This window comes from Tachysurus vachellii, chromosome 25 (genome assembly GCF_030014155.1).
Source record: "Tachysurus vachellii isolate PV-2020 chromosome 25, HZAU_Pvac_v1, whole genome shotgun sequence".
Lineage (NCBI taxonomy): Eukaryota > Metazoa > Chordata > Actinopteri > Siluriformes > Bagridae > Tachysurus > Tachysurus vachellii.
In genome coordinates, this window is record NC_083484.1 from 14750308 (window position 1) to 14765167 (window position 14860).

General features: G+C 38.6%; 1 protein-coding gene across 2 annotated transcripts in view; it reads left to right on the forward strand.

Annotated features, from left to right (window-relative positions):
- LOC132840095 (raftlin-like) overlaps positions 1-14860 on the forward strand; it is an 80687-nt gene that overhangs the window by 42183 nt on the left and 23644 nt on the right. Inside the window, exons 4-7 of one of the 2 annotated variants that reach the window (XM_060861476.1) lie at positions 6607-6715; positions 10427-10670; positions 10763-10909; positions 13957-14163. In XM_060861476.1, the coding sequence (XP_060717459.1) occupies positions 6607-6715; positions 10427-10670; positions 10763-10909; positions 13957-14163 (707 nt within the window). The remainder of the gene's footprint in view (positions 1-6606; positions 6716-10426; positions 10671-10762; positions 10910-13956; positions 14164-14860) is intronic. The other variant, XM_060861477.1, reaches the window with a different exon arrangement.

Below are 14860 nucleotides of genomic sequence, written 5' to 3' on the forward strand. Positions count from 1 at the left end.
TTTACCAAAGCCACACCTCCTAACTAGCACTGGGCTGGAGGCATATCTTTCTGTATTATCAGCTGATTTAATGGATGCTAAGTATAGAGATTAGAGATAGATATGGTATGATTGTATCTACATTAGTAATGTTTGTTAAAATATAAACAAATTAACCAAGCAACAAGTGTCTAACCAGGGTAAATCATTCACTGAAAAAATCAGGAAAGTATTAAGAATTCATCGTTCCTTCTATTCACTTTCTTGTTAGTAAGCTTGGCATATCTTTGTCTTCTAAACACCAGCAAGAAAGTAAATGATTGCTCACTCACGTAGTTTTTTGGGGGTCCCACAGGACCCCAGATCCCCTGTGGTGATCCATAGCATTATAAAAGCTAGGGTTTTACCAACACTCACCACCAGATATTGTCTGAATCTGAAGGAACATCAGGTGAAAAATCACTGACCGCACCTTTAATGTTGCTCCTATTATTATACTATACACTCACCGGCCACTTTATTAGGTACACCTGTCCAACTGCTCGTTAACGCAAATTTATAATCAGCCAAACACATGGCAGCAACTCAGTGCATTTAAGCATGTAGACATGGTCAAGACGATCTGCTGCATTTCAAAGGATGAGAAGGAGATAGTTGAGGTACATGAATTTAAATTTCTAGGGGTTACATTAGATTCTCATCTTAAGTTTGATAGATGTAAAGAGGCTGTGTAGAACTGTCAAGACTAATTTAAACTGCTTTCGATTGATAAGACAATATATACCCATTAAGGCAGCACAGCAATTTATGCATTCCATGATATTTTCTCATCTATCATATTGCATCACTGTTTGGGGTCAGGCCAATCAAACAACAATTACACCTATTAGGTCATTATATAAACAGGCATTAAAAGTAATGGACCAAAAACCTATAAGATGGCACCATTGAATCATTCTAAGGAAGCATAATATATTGAGTTTTGACAGTTTTGTAAATTATTCATTTTTAAAACTCATTTTTAAGTGTATGAACAACCTTGCTCCAGAAATACTCCGTCAATTAGTAGTGAAACAAAAGAGCGGAATAAGAACTAGGGGAACAACTAGTGGAAACTGTATAGCCGCAAAGCGTAGAACAACATTTGCTCAGACGTCATTTTTAGTAAGAGGCATAAATTTATGGAACGATTTACCACCAGAAATTAAAACATTAACAAGACTCAATGGAGAATGCTCCGAAAAAGAGTAAATATCCAGTGAGCGGCAGTTCTGTGGGTGCAAATGCCTTGTTGATGCCAGAGGTCAGAGGAGAATGGCCAGACTGGTTTGAGCTGATAGAAAGGAAACAGTAACTCAAATAACCACTCGTTACAACCGAGGTATGCAGAAGAGCATCTCTGAACGCACAACATGCCGAACCTTGCGGTGGATGGGCTACAGCAGCAGAAGACCACACCGGTACTAGTAAGGTGTACTTAATAAAGTGGCCGGTGAGTGTATGTTGTTAAGTTACTATTTATCTCTAAAAATTAACCCTAATGAGCAAATCGAAAGTAATGTGAGGAAAAACTCCCTAAAATGATATGAGGAAGAAACCTTGAGAGGAACAAGACTTAGAAGGGAACCTCATTGTCATTTAGGTGACACTGGACAGTAAATAAAGTAAATGTAAATAATGTCCTTAATACACCAACCAAGAGCTCCTGAGGAACTAACAGGTGAGCTCAAATTCTGAGTTCACCACAGTCCCAACACTAATTCTGTCCTGCCGAAGTCTTCAAATGGTCACTGATGGTCCAGTTTCGTTTCATGAAGATTTTGGACCTTCAGTGAGAAGAGACCAAGCCTGTGAGGATCCTGAGGCATCTAGAGAAGCTGACGGTCTCCGGGGCGGCCCCATCCACAGCAATCCCATGAGTTACTGACTGTCCATCCAGATCAGTCCCCAGCATTTGTTCCCTTTACATACAATATAATGCATTATTTACTTTCTCTCCTGTCAAGCCGATGTAATTTTACACAGACATCATGCAGTCTGTTGACATCATACTAGCGATAAAACAAAATACTTTTTTTTTTTTTTAAATAAATGCTTAAATTTTGACTTGGTATTGATTTTACAGTATTCATTTTTTCATATCAGAACTTTACACACCAAGTTTCAGTTAACCTGTAAAATTCTTCTCATAGAAAAAGAAGTGTTTGAGGCTTCTTTAGAGGAATAAAATTAAAGCAACGCTTCGTTTGATGAAATCTAATAGAAGCTGTAGTGTTGTGGACTGTAGCTTTAGTTATACTAGCTGCTACAAACTACATGACAAAAGTTCAAAATATTGTAAACCGAAGGTATACTTATGATTATTATAATCTTTTTGCTAATAAACTAGCTTGACAGGTTGTAGTGACTCATAAAGGAAAGTCCTTTGGTGTATATTAGCTGTTAAATATAGCATTTATCTGCTCTAGAATGTTACTCAAGCTAGTCAAGCTGCTAACCATGCTACTGGATGATAGCATATTTTTTTCACTAGCTACCTAGCTAGGCTAAGCTGTTACTTGTGTGGTTTAACACTAAAAGTTTAAAATAAACAAAGTTGACTCTGTGAGACTTCACTGAGCAGCACATCACATAAAAGAAATAAAACTATTAGACACAAAGCTGCTTAAAGTGGAAGGTGAATTGCTAATCTGAGCTAGCATAATCTAATAAAAGCTAGTTAGCTGATTAGCACTGCACAAATCAGACTGTCCACCATCAGATTTCATTGCTAGCCATGTTCTGATTTTTAGAGGAAATGTGGTTTGGGACAGGATTTCTCTGAGACAAGATATTTGAGTTTGAAAGTATATGTGTGTGTGTGTGTGTGTGTGTGTGTGTGTGTGTGTGTAGGCAGGACTAGGTTTGAGCGTGTGTCAAGGGACTCACATGGCGACATGAGGGAAGCTGTATGTAGGCAGCAGATGGCTGTTGTCGTCAGGAGGCGCAAATGCGTGTGTGTATGTGTGTGTGTGTGTGTGTGTGTGTGTGTGTGTGTGTGTGTGTGTGTGTGTAGAAAACCGAGCGCTGTGCCCGAGGTGAGTCTGGTTCCTGCTGGGCTGTGTAGCAGGAATAGCCATGTTGGTGGGTTGAATTCACTGTGGTGTCTATCTCTCACTCACACACATTCACACACATACACCACACACACACACCCACACACGAAATGGAAGAAGTGAGGAGCTCAGGATCGCATCACTGGTGTCATCACGATGGAGGGTGGGAGTGAGCGCTGTATGCAGTGAATATACATCCAACGGACTAAAGAAAAAAGATCTGAATTAAAAGTCTCTGTAGTTTTGTACAAGTTGCATGCGTGTGTTAATATATGCCATGAATTATGTGCAACCCATGTCGTCGAATTCTTCATCTCCAGACATCATGAGCTCTCAAAAATAAACCTGCATTCATTACAGTTCCACCATGAACTACATGGCATGAAGAAATAAACACAAAAGTGTTGCAATATGTTTATTTTGGACAGACAAAGTTTTTTTTTGGTTTATTTGGAGTCAGTGCTGAGGCAAGACTGACTCGGATTTATTTCCAGTACCAGATCTAACGAATACACACACAAGCTGAGATTTGTTTTGTTTTTTTCAGTGAGAACATGAACCGCAAAACCACAAACTAGATGCTTGAATGTAGAGATACAGTGTAAATTCACTTTATATCAATGCTTAGCAAATATAATAAGACTTAAAGCAACAGTTATAGAAAAATAATGACATTCAGATTATTTTTCTAATGTTAGCCTCTTCACACTGGATGTTTTTCACCATCTAATGCTGTAGCAGGAAAGGTGGAATTGTCTGACCCTTTTTCCACACCGACTCCTTGAAAAAGACATCAACAATGTTTATCTCTAAACCAATCAATTCAATTCAATTCCATTTTATTTGTGTAGCGCTTTTAACAATCGACATTGTCTCAAAGCAGCTTTACAGAACATAAGAAACATAATACAAAACGTTTAATAAAAATATTAGACTTATATTTAAATGTGTTTGTATTTATCCCCAATGTTTGTATCAAAATCACATTTATTTATTTTTTAATTTTTTAATTGCTCTTTGTTTTATTATGATTTTATTGTGTGTCTCTTTTTATATAAGTATATATATATATATTATATATATATATTTTTATTTATATTTTTTTTTTTTTTTTTTTTTCTCCCTTATAAACATTTTTCTAATTTCTATGTAAAGCACTTTGAATGAAATCTGTGTATGAAATGTGCTATACAAATAAACTTGCGCTGAGGTGACTGAGATGTGATGAGGAAAAACTCCCTTAGATGGAAGATGAAGAAACCTTGAGAGGAACCAGACTCAAAAGGGAACCTCATCCTCATTTGGGTGACACTGGAGGGTGTGATTATAAACTGTTATAAACACCAGAGAGTGTTATTATGAATAATGTCCTTTCTACAGTCAGATACAGTCTGCAATTGTGTATTGATGAGGAGGTTGTTGTCCTCAAAGACCACATGGAGACGGGCATCTCGTCTTAGAATGTCCGAAAATTTCATGATCTAACTGGAGCTGGTACATCTCTAGATGCCTCAGGATAGTCACAGGGTTGGTCACTTCTCACTGAAAGTCCAACATCATCATGAAACGGAACTGGAGTTGGTACAAGTGCTGGATGCAGCGGAATGGGTAGAAATAGAGAAGTAAATGGAGAGGAATTAGCGTAGCTGCTGTTCCTAATTTTAGCAAGCACTAGATGATAATGTGCATGTACTAGATCACAAGATTATGAGAAGTATTATGTGTGAAAGATATGTCTTTAATCTACATTTAATCTGGCAAAGTGTGTTTGAGCCCCCGACTATCAGGAAGACTGTTCCAAAGTTTGGGAGCTAAATACGAAAACACTCTACGCCTTCAGTAGATTTTGATATTCTGGGAACTACCAGAAATCCTGAGTTTTGTGATCTCAGAGAGCGTGAAGTATTGTAACGTGTTTGAAGACTGGTTAAATACATGGGAGCTAAACCATTTATAGCCTTCTTCGTAAGTAGCAGCAGTTTGTAATCAATTCTAAACTTAACAGGTAGCCAGTGTAGAGATGATAAAATCGGGCTTATATGATCATGATCGCAAGTGAGAAAAACTACACAGGGGAAAAAAAAAGCATTCTGCTTGGGCACAGTCAGGCCTCAAATCAAACACATTCAGCCCTGTTTAAATATTAAAATAGTTAAATGTCAAGACTGTGGTATGGATCCTTTGTTTTTGGATGTTTTTTACATAATTTTTTTGGCCTTTAATGTTTTTTTTTTTCTAAATATAGCTAATCCGAGGGCACGGTGGCTTAGTTTTTAGAACATTTGTCTGACACCTCCAGGGTTGGGCTTTGATCCCCACCTCCTCTCTGTGTGTTTGGAGTTTGCATGTTCTCCTCATGCTTCAGTGGTTTACATTTACGGCATATGGAAGACACCCAAATCCAGAGTGACTTACATTTTATCTATTTTTTTCTTATACAACTGAGCAATTGAGGGTTAAGGGCCTTACGTAGGGCCCTTCCAGTCAGTTCACCCTTGGTTTCCTACTAGTACAAAAAGGTTTTCCAATTTCCTTCCAATCCATAGACATGCACTGTAGGCTGTTCACATCTCTAAAGTGTGTGAAGAAGTGTGTGTTTCCTAAGTCTCTTGGGATAGACTCCAGACTATCTGTGACTCTGTATAGGATAAACAATACAGAAGATGGATGGATGGATGGCTCGATGGATGGATGGATGGATAGAACTAAGCTGATCAAGACTGATCAACTATATCTGAATATAGCAGTGTATTCAAAATAAATCTAATATAATAATAGAGTAGATAAGTAAATATGATCATCAAAGAGAACATACAGTGATGTGTGCAGATTCATTTTTAACACTTTCATTTTATAAAAACAAAAAAACAACAGCGTATCAGCTATTGAGTCCTATCTTATTATTTTCAGGCATTTCTTTTTATTCAGAAACACTCTAAAAAACAAATATATGTAATAAATTGTAACAGAGTGCTATTTTCTGCTTCGTAAACTTACAGTCTGTTTTCACAGACACCGCCTACTAGTCATTAATATTCATAAATCAGACAACTAATTTCATTAATATTCATCAGCTTGATAATAGCTTTCTCAGTGAAGGGAGAAGCACAGAAAAGGAAACTTTACCCAGAGATTATTGTGAGTTTTGCTTCTGGGGAAAGAATGATGGATTTCTTTGGCTCTTTGTAGCAAGAATGCTTATTTTCACACACTGTTATGAGCTGAACTGTGAGTTTATTCCCAAACTGCTTAAGAAGTGTACCGAATCGTGTGCCGAAGCAGAAACTGACGCTGGAGACTCCTTCCATAAACATTACATCATTACATTTATTTCTTTAATAACAGGACAAAACTACAAACATGTTTATTGTTGGTAAGAAACAAAGAGACGTTACTATGGAAAAGAAATTGCATTAGAACCAGCGAATATACTGTGATTTGCTGTCAGATTGAAACTTTCTGGTCAATCAGAAGCCAGAATTCTGGTCATTATTGCATAATAAATAAGTTTCTTTTCTATCTTTCTTTCTAGTTCAGAGAAAAGTCCATCAGAGTTCGAGCCGTACCATCTGAAGCTAGAGGAGTGTTTGTCCGCTGATCACATCCCGACCCCGGAGCACATCCAGGGATATGTCAAAAAAGTAAGTCATCGTCACTTCTTTTTTCTAACACATACACACAGTCCCACAGACCTTGCATCAGATCTTGCAAATGAGTAGGAACACGAGCTCTTCATATGAAAGATTGTAGGACGGAAATCTGACTCCACATAGGCATCACTCATCCTGTGATTGGATTGATATTAAAAAGCAAAAGGGCCCCACACGGTTCAGCGTCTCTGTGAACTTGCTTCTGTGATATGCATATCTGTGAGAGTTATTACTCCTCAAAGAACCATCACGACATCCATCTTCCACGGCTGCGTGGGGGAAAAAAAAAAGGAAATGATTCGGCTGCCCTTTCTCCGACGACAAATGAATTACTATCAGAGCCGACGAGCGACAGAGCGACGGCTTCTTATCTGTGCAATTTCATTTGCCGTATTGTTGGAAATATAATGACGGACCCCGGGCGTAAATGTGCAGTAATGCATTAAACAACGCGCTCTGGAAGGACGGGACGGTTCCGTGGGTTTTAATGTTAGACAGAATAAACTGGCGCAGTGACTTCGTTGCCATCAGCATCCGAGACCTCAGGCGGGGTTTTATTAAAGCAGCAGAATGGAGAATGGCGTCATTAGCATTTCTTGACAGCTAACAATTCAATTTCATTTGATGAGAATTCGCATATTGGCTTCCAAATGCAAACTGACAAAGCCGAAAGGAAGGGGGGGCAGAAACGCGACTGATTTCAGGACACACTGAGCACAGTGAGGACTTGGACTTAAGCCATACTAATCAGGCTAGTTAATACTGAATAAGCCAATTCCAGAGAGCGAGGGTGGCCCGGTTTGTAAATAATTGCTTCGGATACAATGTTATTGTTGGGAATAATGTGGATTATTATTCAAGCTTGACACTTCTGACAATAAAGACAACTGAAAAGCTTTTTACTTCCAACTCTAAGACAATCAGATCTGCTTTTGTTCTGTTCCTTACACATGCAAATAGTGTTGCAGTGGCCTTCCTTTCATCTCTAGCTAAGAAAGAGCTGCAGCAGTGCTTTAATCCTTAACTCTGCCCAGATCTGTATTGTCTAAGTTCATGCTTATACGCTACAACACACTCGTCATCGTGTAGAGCTGACCATTTTTAAGTCACTTGGAACTTTTGAAGTATTTTTGCTCTATTGTAACGGTGCTACCTATAACAGCGTCCCTGTGTGATGTCAGAACACTGTCTTTGATGTTACTGTATGTCCTATGGGTGTGCAAACTTTTGCATTTAAACATCTTTTTTCCTGTAGTAAGACAACGTATGGTAAAAATAATTCTCATTTAATACTTCTAAAAGATCAAGACAATACAGACTCTCTGACCTTCTAAAGGTTGCATATTAATAATGTATTATTCTGTTCATATAATGTATTAATCTGTACCGCCGTGTGTGTGTGTGAGAGAGAGTGTGTGTGTCTGTGAGACATCCTTTGACCTCTGTTTGCTACCACTTGATGTTTAGACTTTACTGCCTTTTCTGGTGTCCCGCTGTTTTATTCCGTGAGCATCCTCTGGAAAAGTCAAGGTCAGGTCTAAAATAAAAAATAAAAAAAACGAGAAAAAATGTGCTCTTTGTTCCTGGTCTGAAAACTTCATGCTGTGAACACGCCTGTGAATAAAGCAACGCTCATCATCCACAGCATGATGCTCTTTTGTTATTAAGTCACTCTAATATTATCATTTAACACTCGTTTATTACGCAAGATTCATTCATTAATTTACTATGTAACAATGAAGTGTCCATAAGACAATGAATGCAGTTACCCATATGTTAGTTCTGCTTTTTTTAGGTTTAATTTATATGTACTTTTTAATTATCTAAAGTGGGGTGCACGGTGGCTTAGTGGTTAGCACGTTCTCCTCACACCTCCAGGGTTGGGGGTTCGAATCCCGCCTCCGCCGAGTGTGTGTGTGTGTGTGCCCTGTGATGGGTTGGCACTCCGTCCAGGGTGTATCCTGCCTTGATTCCCAATGATGCCTGAGATAGGCACAGGCTCCCCGTGACCCGAGGTAGTTCGGATAAGCGGTAGAAGATGAATGAATGAGTAAACGAATTATCTGAAGTTACTATCATAAACTATCATAAATATGTATCTGTTTATTTATTAAATGTTTAATCCAGTGTACACTTTGTAGCTAATATTAAAACTGATAACATTGTTTTTTAATTAATATTTTTTTTTTTTTGATTTATGAAAACAAAGCTAAAAAGTTTTAATTAATTTTTCATTTCATCTTTAAAACGTTATCTTTTTTTTTGGTGCTAGGGTATACAAACTTTTGAACTGAAACATATACATTTTTAAAAATTTTCACAACTTACATAAAAGATGAGATTTCGTTTTCTTGCTTATTTTTCATGCGCTTATTTTCGATTCATGTGCTAACGTTTCTACAGCTTTTTTTTTAATAAGTACATGACCTGTAAAAATCCTGATTAACTCGGTAATAAACATCACACAAATAAATTCATTAAGTGTATAAAAGTTCATATAACAGAAAATGCGTTTAGTTATAAGGAAGCTTGTGTTATAATCTTTACTAATCGTGTACTATAACAGCGTATAAATGATTAGCAGCTGGGTTTTAAGCAGATCTGATAAAGTCTTATGGATATTTTTAGGCCATATCTAAAATGTTATATTTATAATTTTGTATGTCTTTAGCAGTAGAACGCAAATGTAATGATGGCTGTTAATAAATAATCAGTAATAAATTATTAACATGAGTGTTAATGGCTTATAAACACAAGTGCTGTCAAACGCTTACAATCAAGATTATTTATTTATTTGTTGGTTGGTTTGTTTACGTAGTTATTTAGATAGATAGTTAGTTTTTTTTATTTTGTTAGTTAATAAGTTAGTTTAGTTACCCGTTGTTTGTTTGTATGTTAGCATTGCACAATAATATTCTTAAATATTTTTGAACATGTTTTTAAAAGATTAGTATTACTACAGAAGCTGTAAACAAATCCTAAGTATCTTTTATTATCTAAATTAATAAATTTAAAACATTTTTTACACCCAATATATAGACATAGATAATTAGCTTAATCCTTTAATATTATTGGCTATTATTAGTTTCATTATTATGAATGAAATTATTTTTTACTACTAACTAATGCTTCATTATTAGTTCATTAATGTATTATTATGAGTAATAAGTGGAATATTGATAGTGTTACTTATTGACTTATTAACAGAAGAGCAGTGAGCTGTAGATGGATGTGTTTATTGACAGCATTAATGCACTAATATACTCTATGTCAATAACAGATAATACATTATTAATGAGTACCTGATAATGTAGCAGCTCTGCAACATTTCTTTTTTTTTATCCTTTTAATAAATTATTGTGTAGAAATGAAGTCTGTGCCTTCATTTTTATGATGAATTATGGCATTGATATTGTTACTGACCTGGGACTGACTCAATTAGTCAGGTTTTTTACGCATTATGTATAATCGTCCCTACTGCTGTCAGTCAATTTTAATTAATTTCATTTCTTTTAATTGAATTTTAATGATGGCTAGACTCATCATGTCATTTTTCTAAAATCTAATTTAAAAATTGTTGCTGCAACCTGCCCTTTCTTAAAGAGCTATTCAATCCATTTTTCCTGGACCGTACTCGTGTCACTATTACTTATCTCGCATGCTTATTTTCATCTAGTGATTGTGTGACCCCTTGATCTCCAGCAGATTCAGGATGCAGCCGACCAGGGGATCATGTTTTCCGGTTTCATTCAGGAACCAGCCGGCCTTCACCCTCGCGTCACGTCTCGAGGTGGCCTTGGAGAGGCGTCCCTGTCCCTGCACTCCAGTCCGAGTTCTCTGCGCTGCTCAGAGCTCACGGCGAGCCCGAGTCATCAGGGCGAGAGCGGCACAGAGGACTGGGCCGCGGACGGAGACACGGAAGAGCCGAGAACTTCTCAAGATACGGGTTTGTGAAATCTGGTCTCAGCATTTTGGGGAGTTGTGGTGGTGTTAGAATAACAAACCAACCGTTTATTAACACCGTTATTGTTGTTACAGGTGGTGACGCTCTCTCAGACGTGATGTCCAATGTTTCCAAATCGGATTGTTGTGATGCAGACCAGGAAGACTTACCGTCGCCCAACAACAAGGCCAAAGACAGGGAGGGGAACGAAAATCTCAGTAGGCCCTCTTTAGGCAAATGTGGTGAGGACGTACTTTGTGATATGTCAGTACTGTTTTCTACAAGTATTCACCCCTCTTCCCTTCTTTGTAGTGTAGCGTTAAATCCTTGATCTCTTTGTGGTGAAGCATGATGGTGGCAGCATCATGTTCGTCATTACCCTGAAGGCATTTTTGCTTCCTTCTCTGATTACTCTACACTTTATCCTATCAATAACTTACTGTGGACTCTAGGGACAATTGTGTTTGTGTCATGTTCGGTTTTTTAATAAAAGTGTTCATCAGTTTAATCACTATGCAACTTACTGTAGATGTACAGTATATGACACTTGAGTGATATACAGTAAACAGATGAAAAGTGTACTTCAAGGAACTCCAACGGTAGCAAACACAGGAAACTAAGAGAGTCGTGTTATTTGTCATATAATATTAAGCAAAGTTGACTAAATTTAAATTAAATTTAATTAGATTATATCTTTAATGCAGTGTTTAGAGTGGGCAAAACATTTCTGTCACCTAACATTAAATATTTCAAACTAATTAAACTTTCCCCACTTCTTGAAACATGCCACAGTGATGTGCGACTGCTTTGCGGCGCTTTGTCTCGGCATTTCTGAAAAACACTCACTGGGTTTTAGATCAAGCCTCGTTTGGGCTGTTTTCATGAAAAACCAGATGGCGGCTCTCGCTCTTGCTGTTTGTGCGAGAATCAGAAAATGTGCTGTTGTTCATGCCGTATGCCATCTAGTGTGAAACGAGGCATGCTGGGATGCCTGGTGATCTGAGCTTGTGCTCCATCTGGACAAGGAAGTGATCGAGTTGAAGGAGGAGGTGGATGAGGAGGTTGAGGAGGAGGAGGAGGAGGAGGAAGAGAAATTCCAGGGCTGCCATCAGCCCCCGGCTCCTTAATCCCCTAGACGCAGTGCCTGGAGAAAATGCGATGGCTTGCGTGTTTGGTTTTCAGTCATATGTTTGCTCATAAGGTCGCTAATGTGAAATGGTGGGGAAGTCACAGTTTACTCCACAAGAGAAAGAAAGAAAGAGCCAGTCAGGAAGGTTGCCTGATATTCTGAGGTCTTGCAAAATATTGAAAAAGAGAAAAGATGCAGATCCAAACATTTCCAAGGTTCTAAGCCTTTGGGAGGACAGAGGTCAAGGCATTAGGGATTGTAGAAATATGTGTGGAAATGTGTTTATCTAGACTGAACTAGTTCAGAGAGAAAGGATTAGGAAAGGGGTTGATGAACTGTCAAACAGTGTAGTGACCCGTGCATGGTCCTAACAACATCCTGACAAATGTGACGGACTGCAATTGTGCTCGTTTTCTTGTTTACAGCAAGACCTCTGGAATTGACCAGCACTGTGTCCAAAACAGTCCCACTCTGATATCCACTCACTAGGTCCCTCGAGATACATGGGGTTGTCTGTTTGAATATCAGTTCCAATGTTTATATCAACTCGAGTGCCACTTGTTGGAGGAGCTCCTACAGTTCAGAGACATCGTCAGCACAATTCCTTTTCATTTGGAAAAAAAAGCTCAAGGGTTCAATGCTGATCTAAGGTTACTGCCATTCTAGAATTTCATGTCCTCCAAGTGTCCATTTCTGATTCCTCTGCTTACTTCGTCTCACAAAAACAGGCATTAGATATGTTAAATTGGTCACATGAATAACTGTGTGAGTGAGTGTGTGAATGAGTGTGTACAGTATGGTGCCCCTGTGATGAACTGGAATCCCATCCATGGTGCTTTCTCACCCAGTATTCCCAGGATAGTCTCCAGATCCGATGTGCTTATAGAAGATGTTTGCTGTTAATGCATGAAGCTCATTATATAGCCAGATGTTTAGCAAAAATCTACACGCTCTACACACACAACTTTACTTCAGTTGTCCCCATTAAATCACACCATTTTATGACGTATTAAAAACCCGTTATAATTCAATGAACCCCACTGAAGTTCCACTGAAAATAGTCTGACAAGGACAAGAAAATGAATGCTACAAAATGTAAAATTTGATTTGGTACCGATTAGGTTTGATGTAACCAACTGACTATAAAAAACGGGTGATGCACAACAGCATTATTATCAAGTCAGACTGTCAACCAACTCCTTTAGTTTTTCCATCATCGCTGTTATTTCTTTTGATCTGCACCATGACCAAGAATCCGACTGATGTCAAAAGTTAATCGGAAAGTTCCAAGGCTGTATTTACACCATCAATTTGCGAGTGCCGTCGTGTTCCGAGTTGTGATATATGCACAGCTGGTCGTGGGACGAGGGCTGTGACCGAGCTGTGAATTCTCTGACTGCTTGTCATAACGCTCATCCGTTGCTGAAGAGATGATTCATCCTTCAAACTGAGTTTGACAGAAAACCACAGCGAGTAAGGCCTGATGATATCTGAGCATTTGTGTGTCTGTGGGGAACGGGGTGGGGGTGTGGAATATCTTGTGCTCACGTTTGCTTTGCACAATCCTGAAAGAGACAGTAAATGGCTCGGAAGCGGTCATCGGCGGTCCGAGCGTCGGCCGCCAGAGCAAAAGTGCATCTCTATTTATTGTTTCGGTCAAATATCCATTAGTTCTAATATAGATCTGAAAAATGTGTGGGGGAGAGGTCGAGCACGGCTGGATCGAAGCACACAAACAAATTCATCATACCCTATTTTAATCCATTAGATGCACTTTGTGCTTCTATATTTCAGATGTAAAAGCTAATTCGGCATACAGAGAAAAGCCAAATCATATTGAACAGAAGAAGACAGTCAGCTGGGGACTTCTTGTCCTTACTTGATCCGTGTACCAGGTTATCTGATTTAGCTAATTAGTTACTCCGCTTTCCCTTGCGTTCTTTCTAATCTGATAAATTAACTACTGAACTACATCTCAGGAGCAAACTTTATCACAAGAGACAACTGCCTCTTAGGACATAACTGATTAGCCATGAACTGCAGTAGATCCGGTTACTGAAAAAAGTTACCAAAAGTTAATTATTGATGCTATTCATTTGACATTCACTGGCTTTCTTCTCACTGCATTTTGAAACGTTTTTTTCCCCATATCATCATCAGGTGCCGAACTCTTCGGCTTGTTTAACTACCCCGGTGGGCGTCAGCGGCCGCTGAAGTACTACACAGTAAAAGTGCCTCTACGGGTGCAGCCAGGTGATGAGGGCAGTCGCGCCATCGAGGCCCAATGGCTGGACCACATGACGCAGCACTTCAACAATGGAGCCTCACTGGTCGACGGCTACTTCAGTCTAGGCAAAGAGAGCAACGGTGAGATGGCTTTTCCATTAGTGCATCATAGAGAGACACGTACACACATACACACGTGCTTACTTTATTGATCTCTTAATGGAAATGGACAAACACAAGCACATGGCACAGATGAAGAAATGTAGATGAGTAGAAAGTTGAGGTGTGAAAATACACCAGGAAGATGGTGGAGCGGGAAAGAGAGGAAATCTGATGGAAGATCACAAAGCAAAACACTTTTAACTTTTAACTAAATCCAGCCTCAAATCTTTAATCATTAAATATCTAGTCTTTTCAGGTGTTTAATTCAATCCTGACTTTTAAAAAGATCTGTTAATTCATCCCCTCCACATGAAAGGATTGCCGGGTTTCGAGCGAAACAATTAACCAGATCGAATTAGCAAGCTCTTTATTTTCTATCCAAATAATTAAACATTTGGTTGCGGCACTTTTTGAGACCTCGCGCACCAGAGCGCAGGAAGTGCGTATTCCACAATGCCTTCTGAATAAGCAATCGGAAATGACGAGTGTTATTTGACACAGTTTCACTTAAAAGAATCACCCAAGAGATTTAAGAATCCTTTTATTCGATGTCATCGAGATGAAGGGCTTTGTGTGTTTGTGTAGAAGAGATTTGGCATCGTTTTGAAGATCACGAGGCTTTGAGTCGTAACAGTTCAACATTAACCCCCTGTATGTCGTTTACCAAATGTGCTAA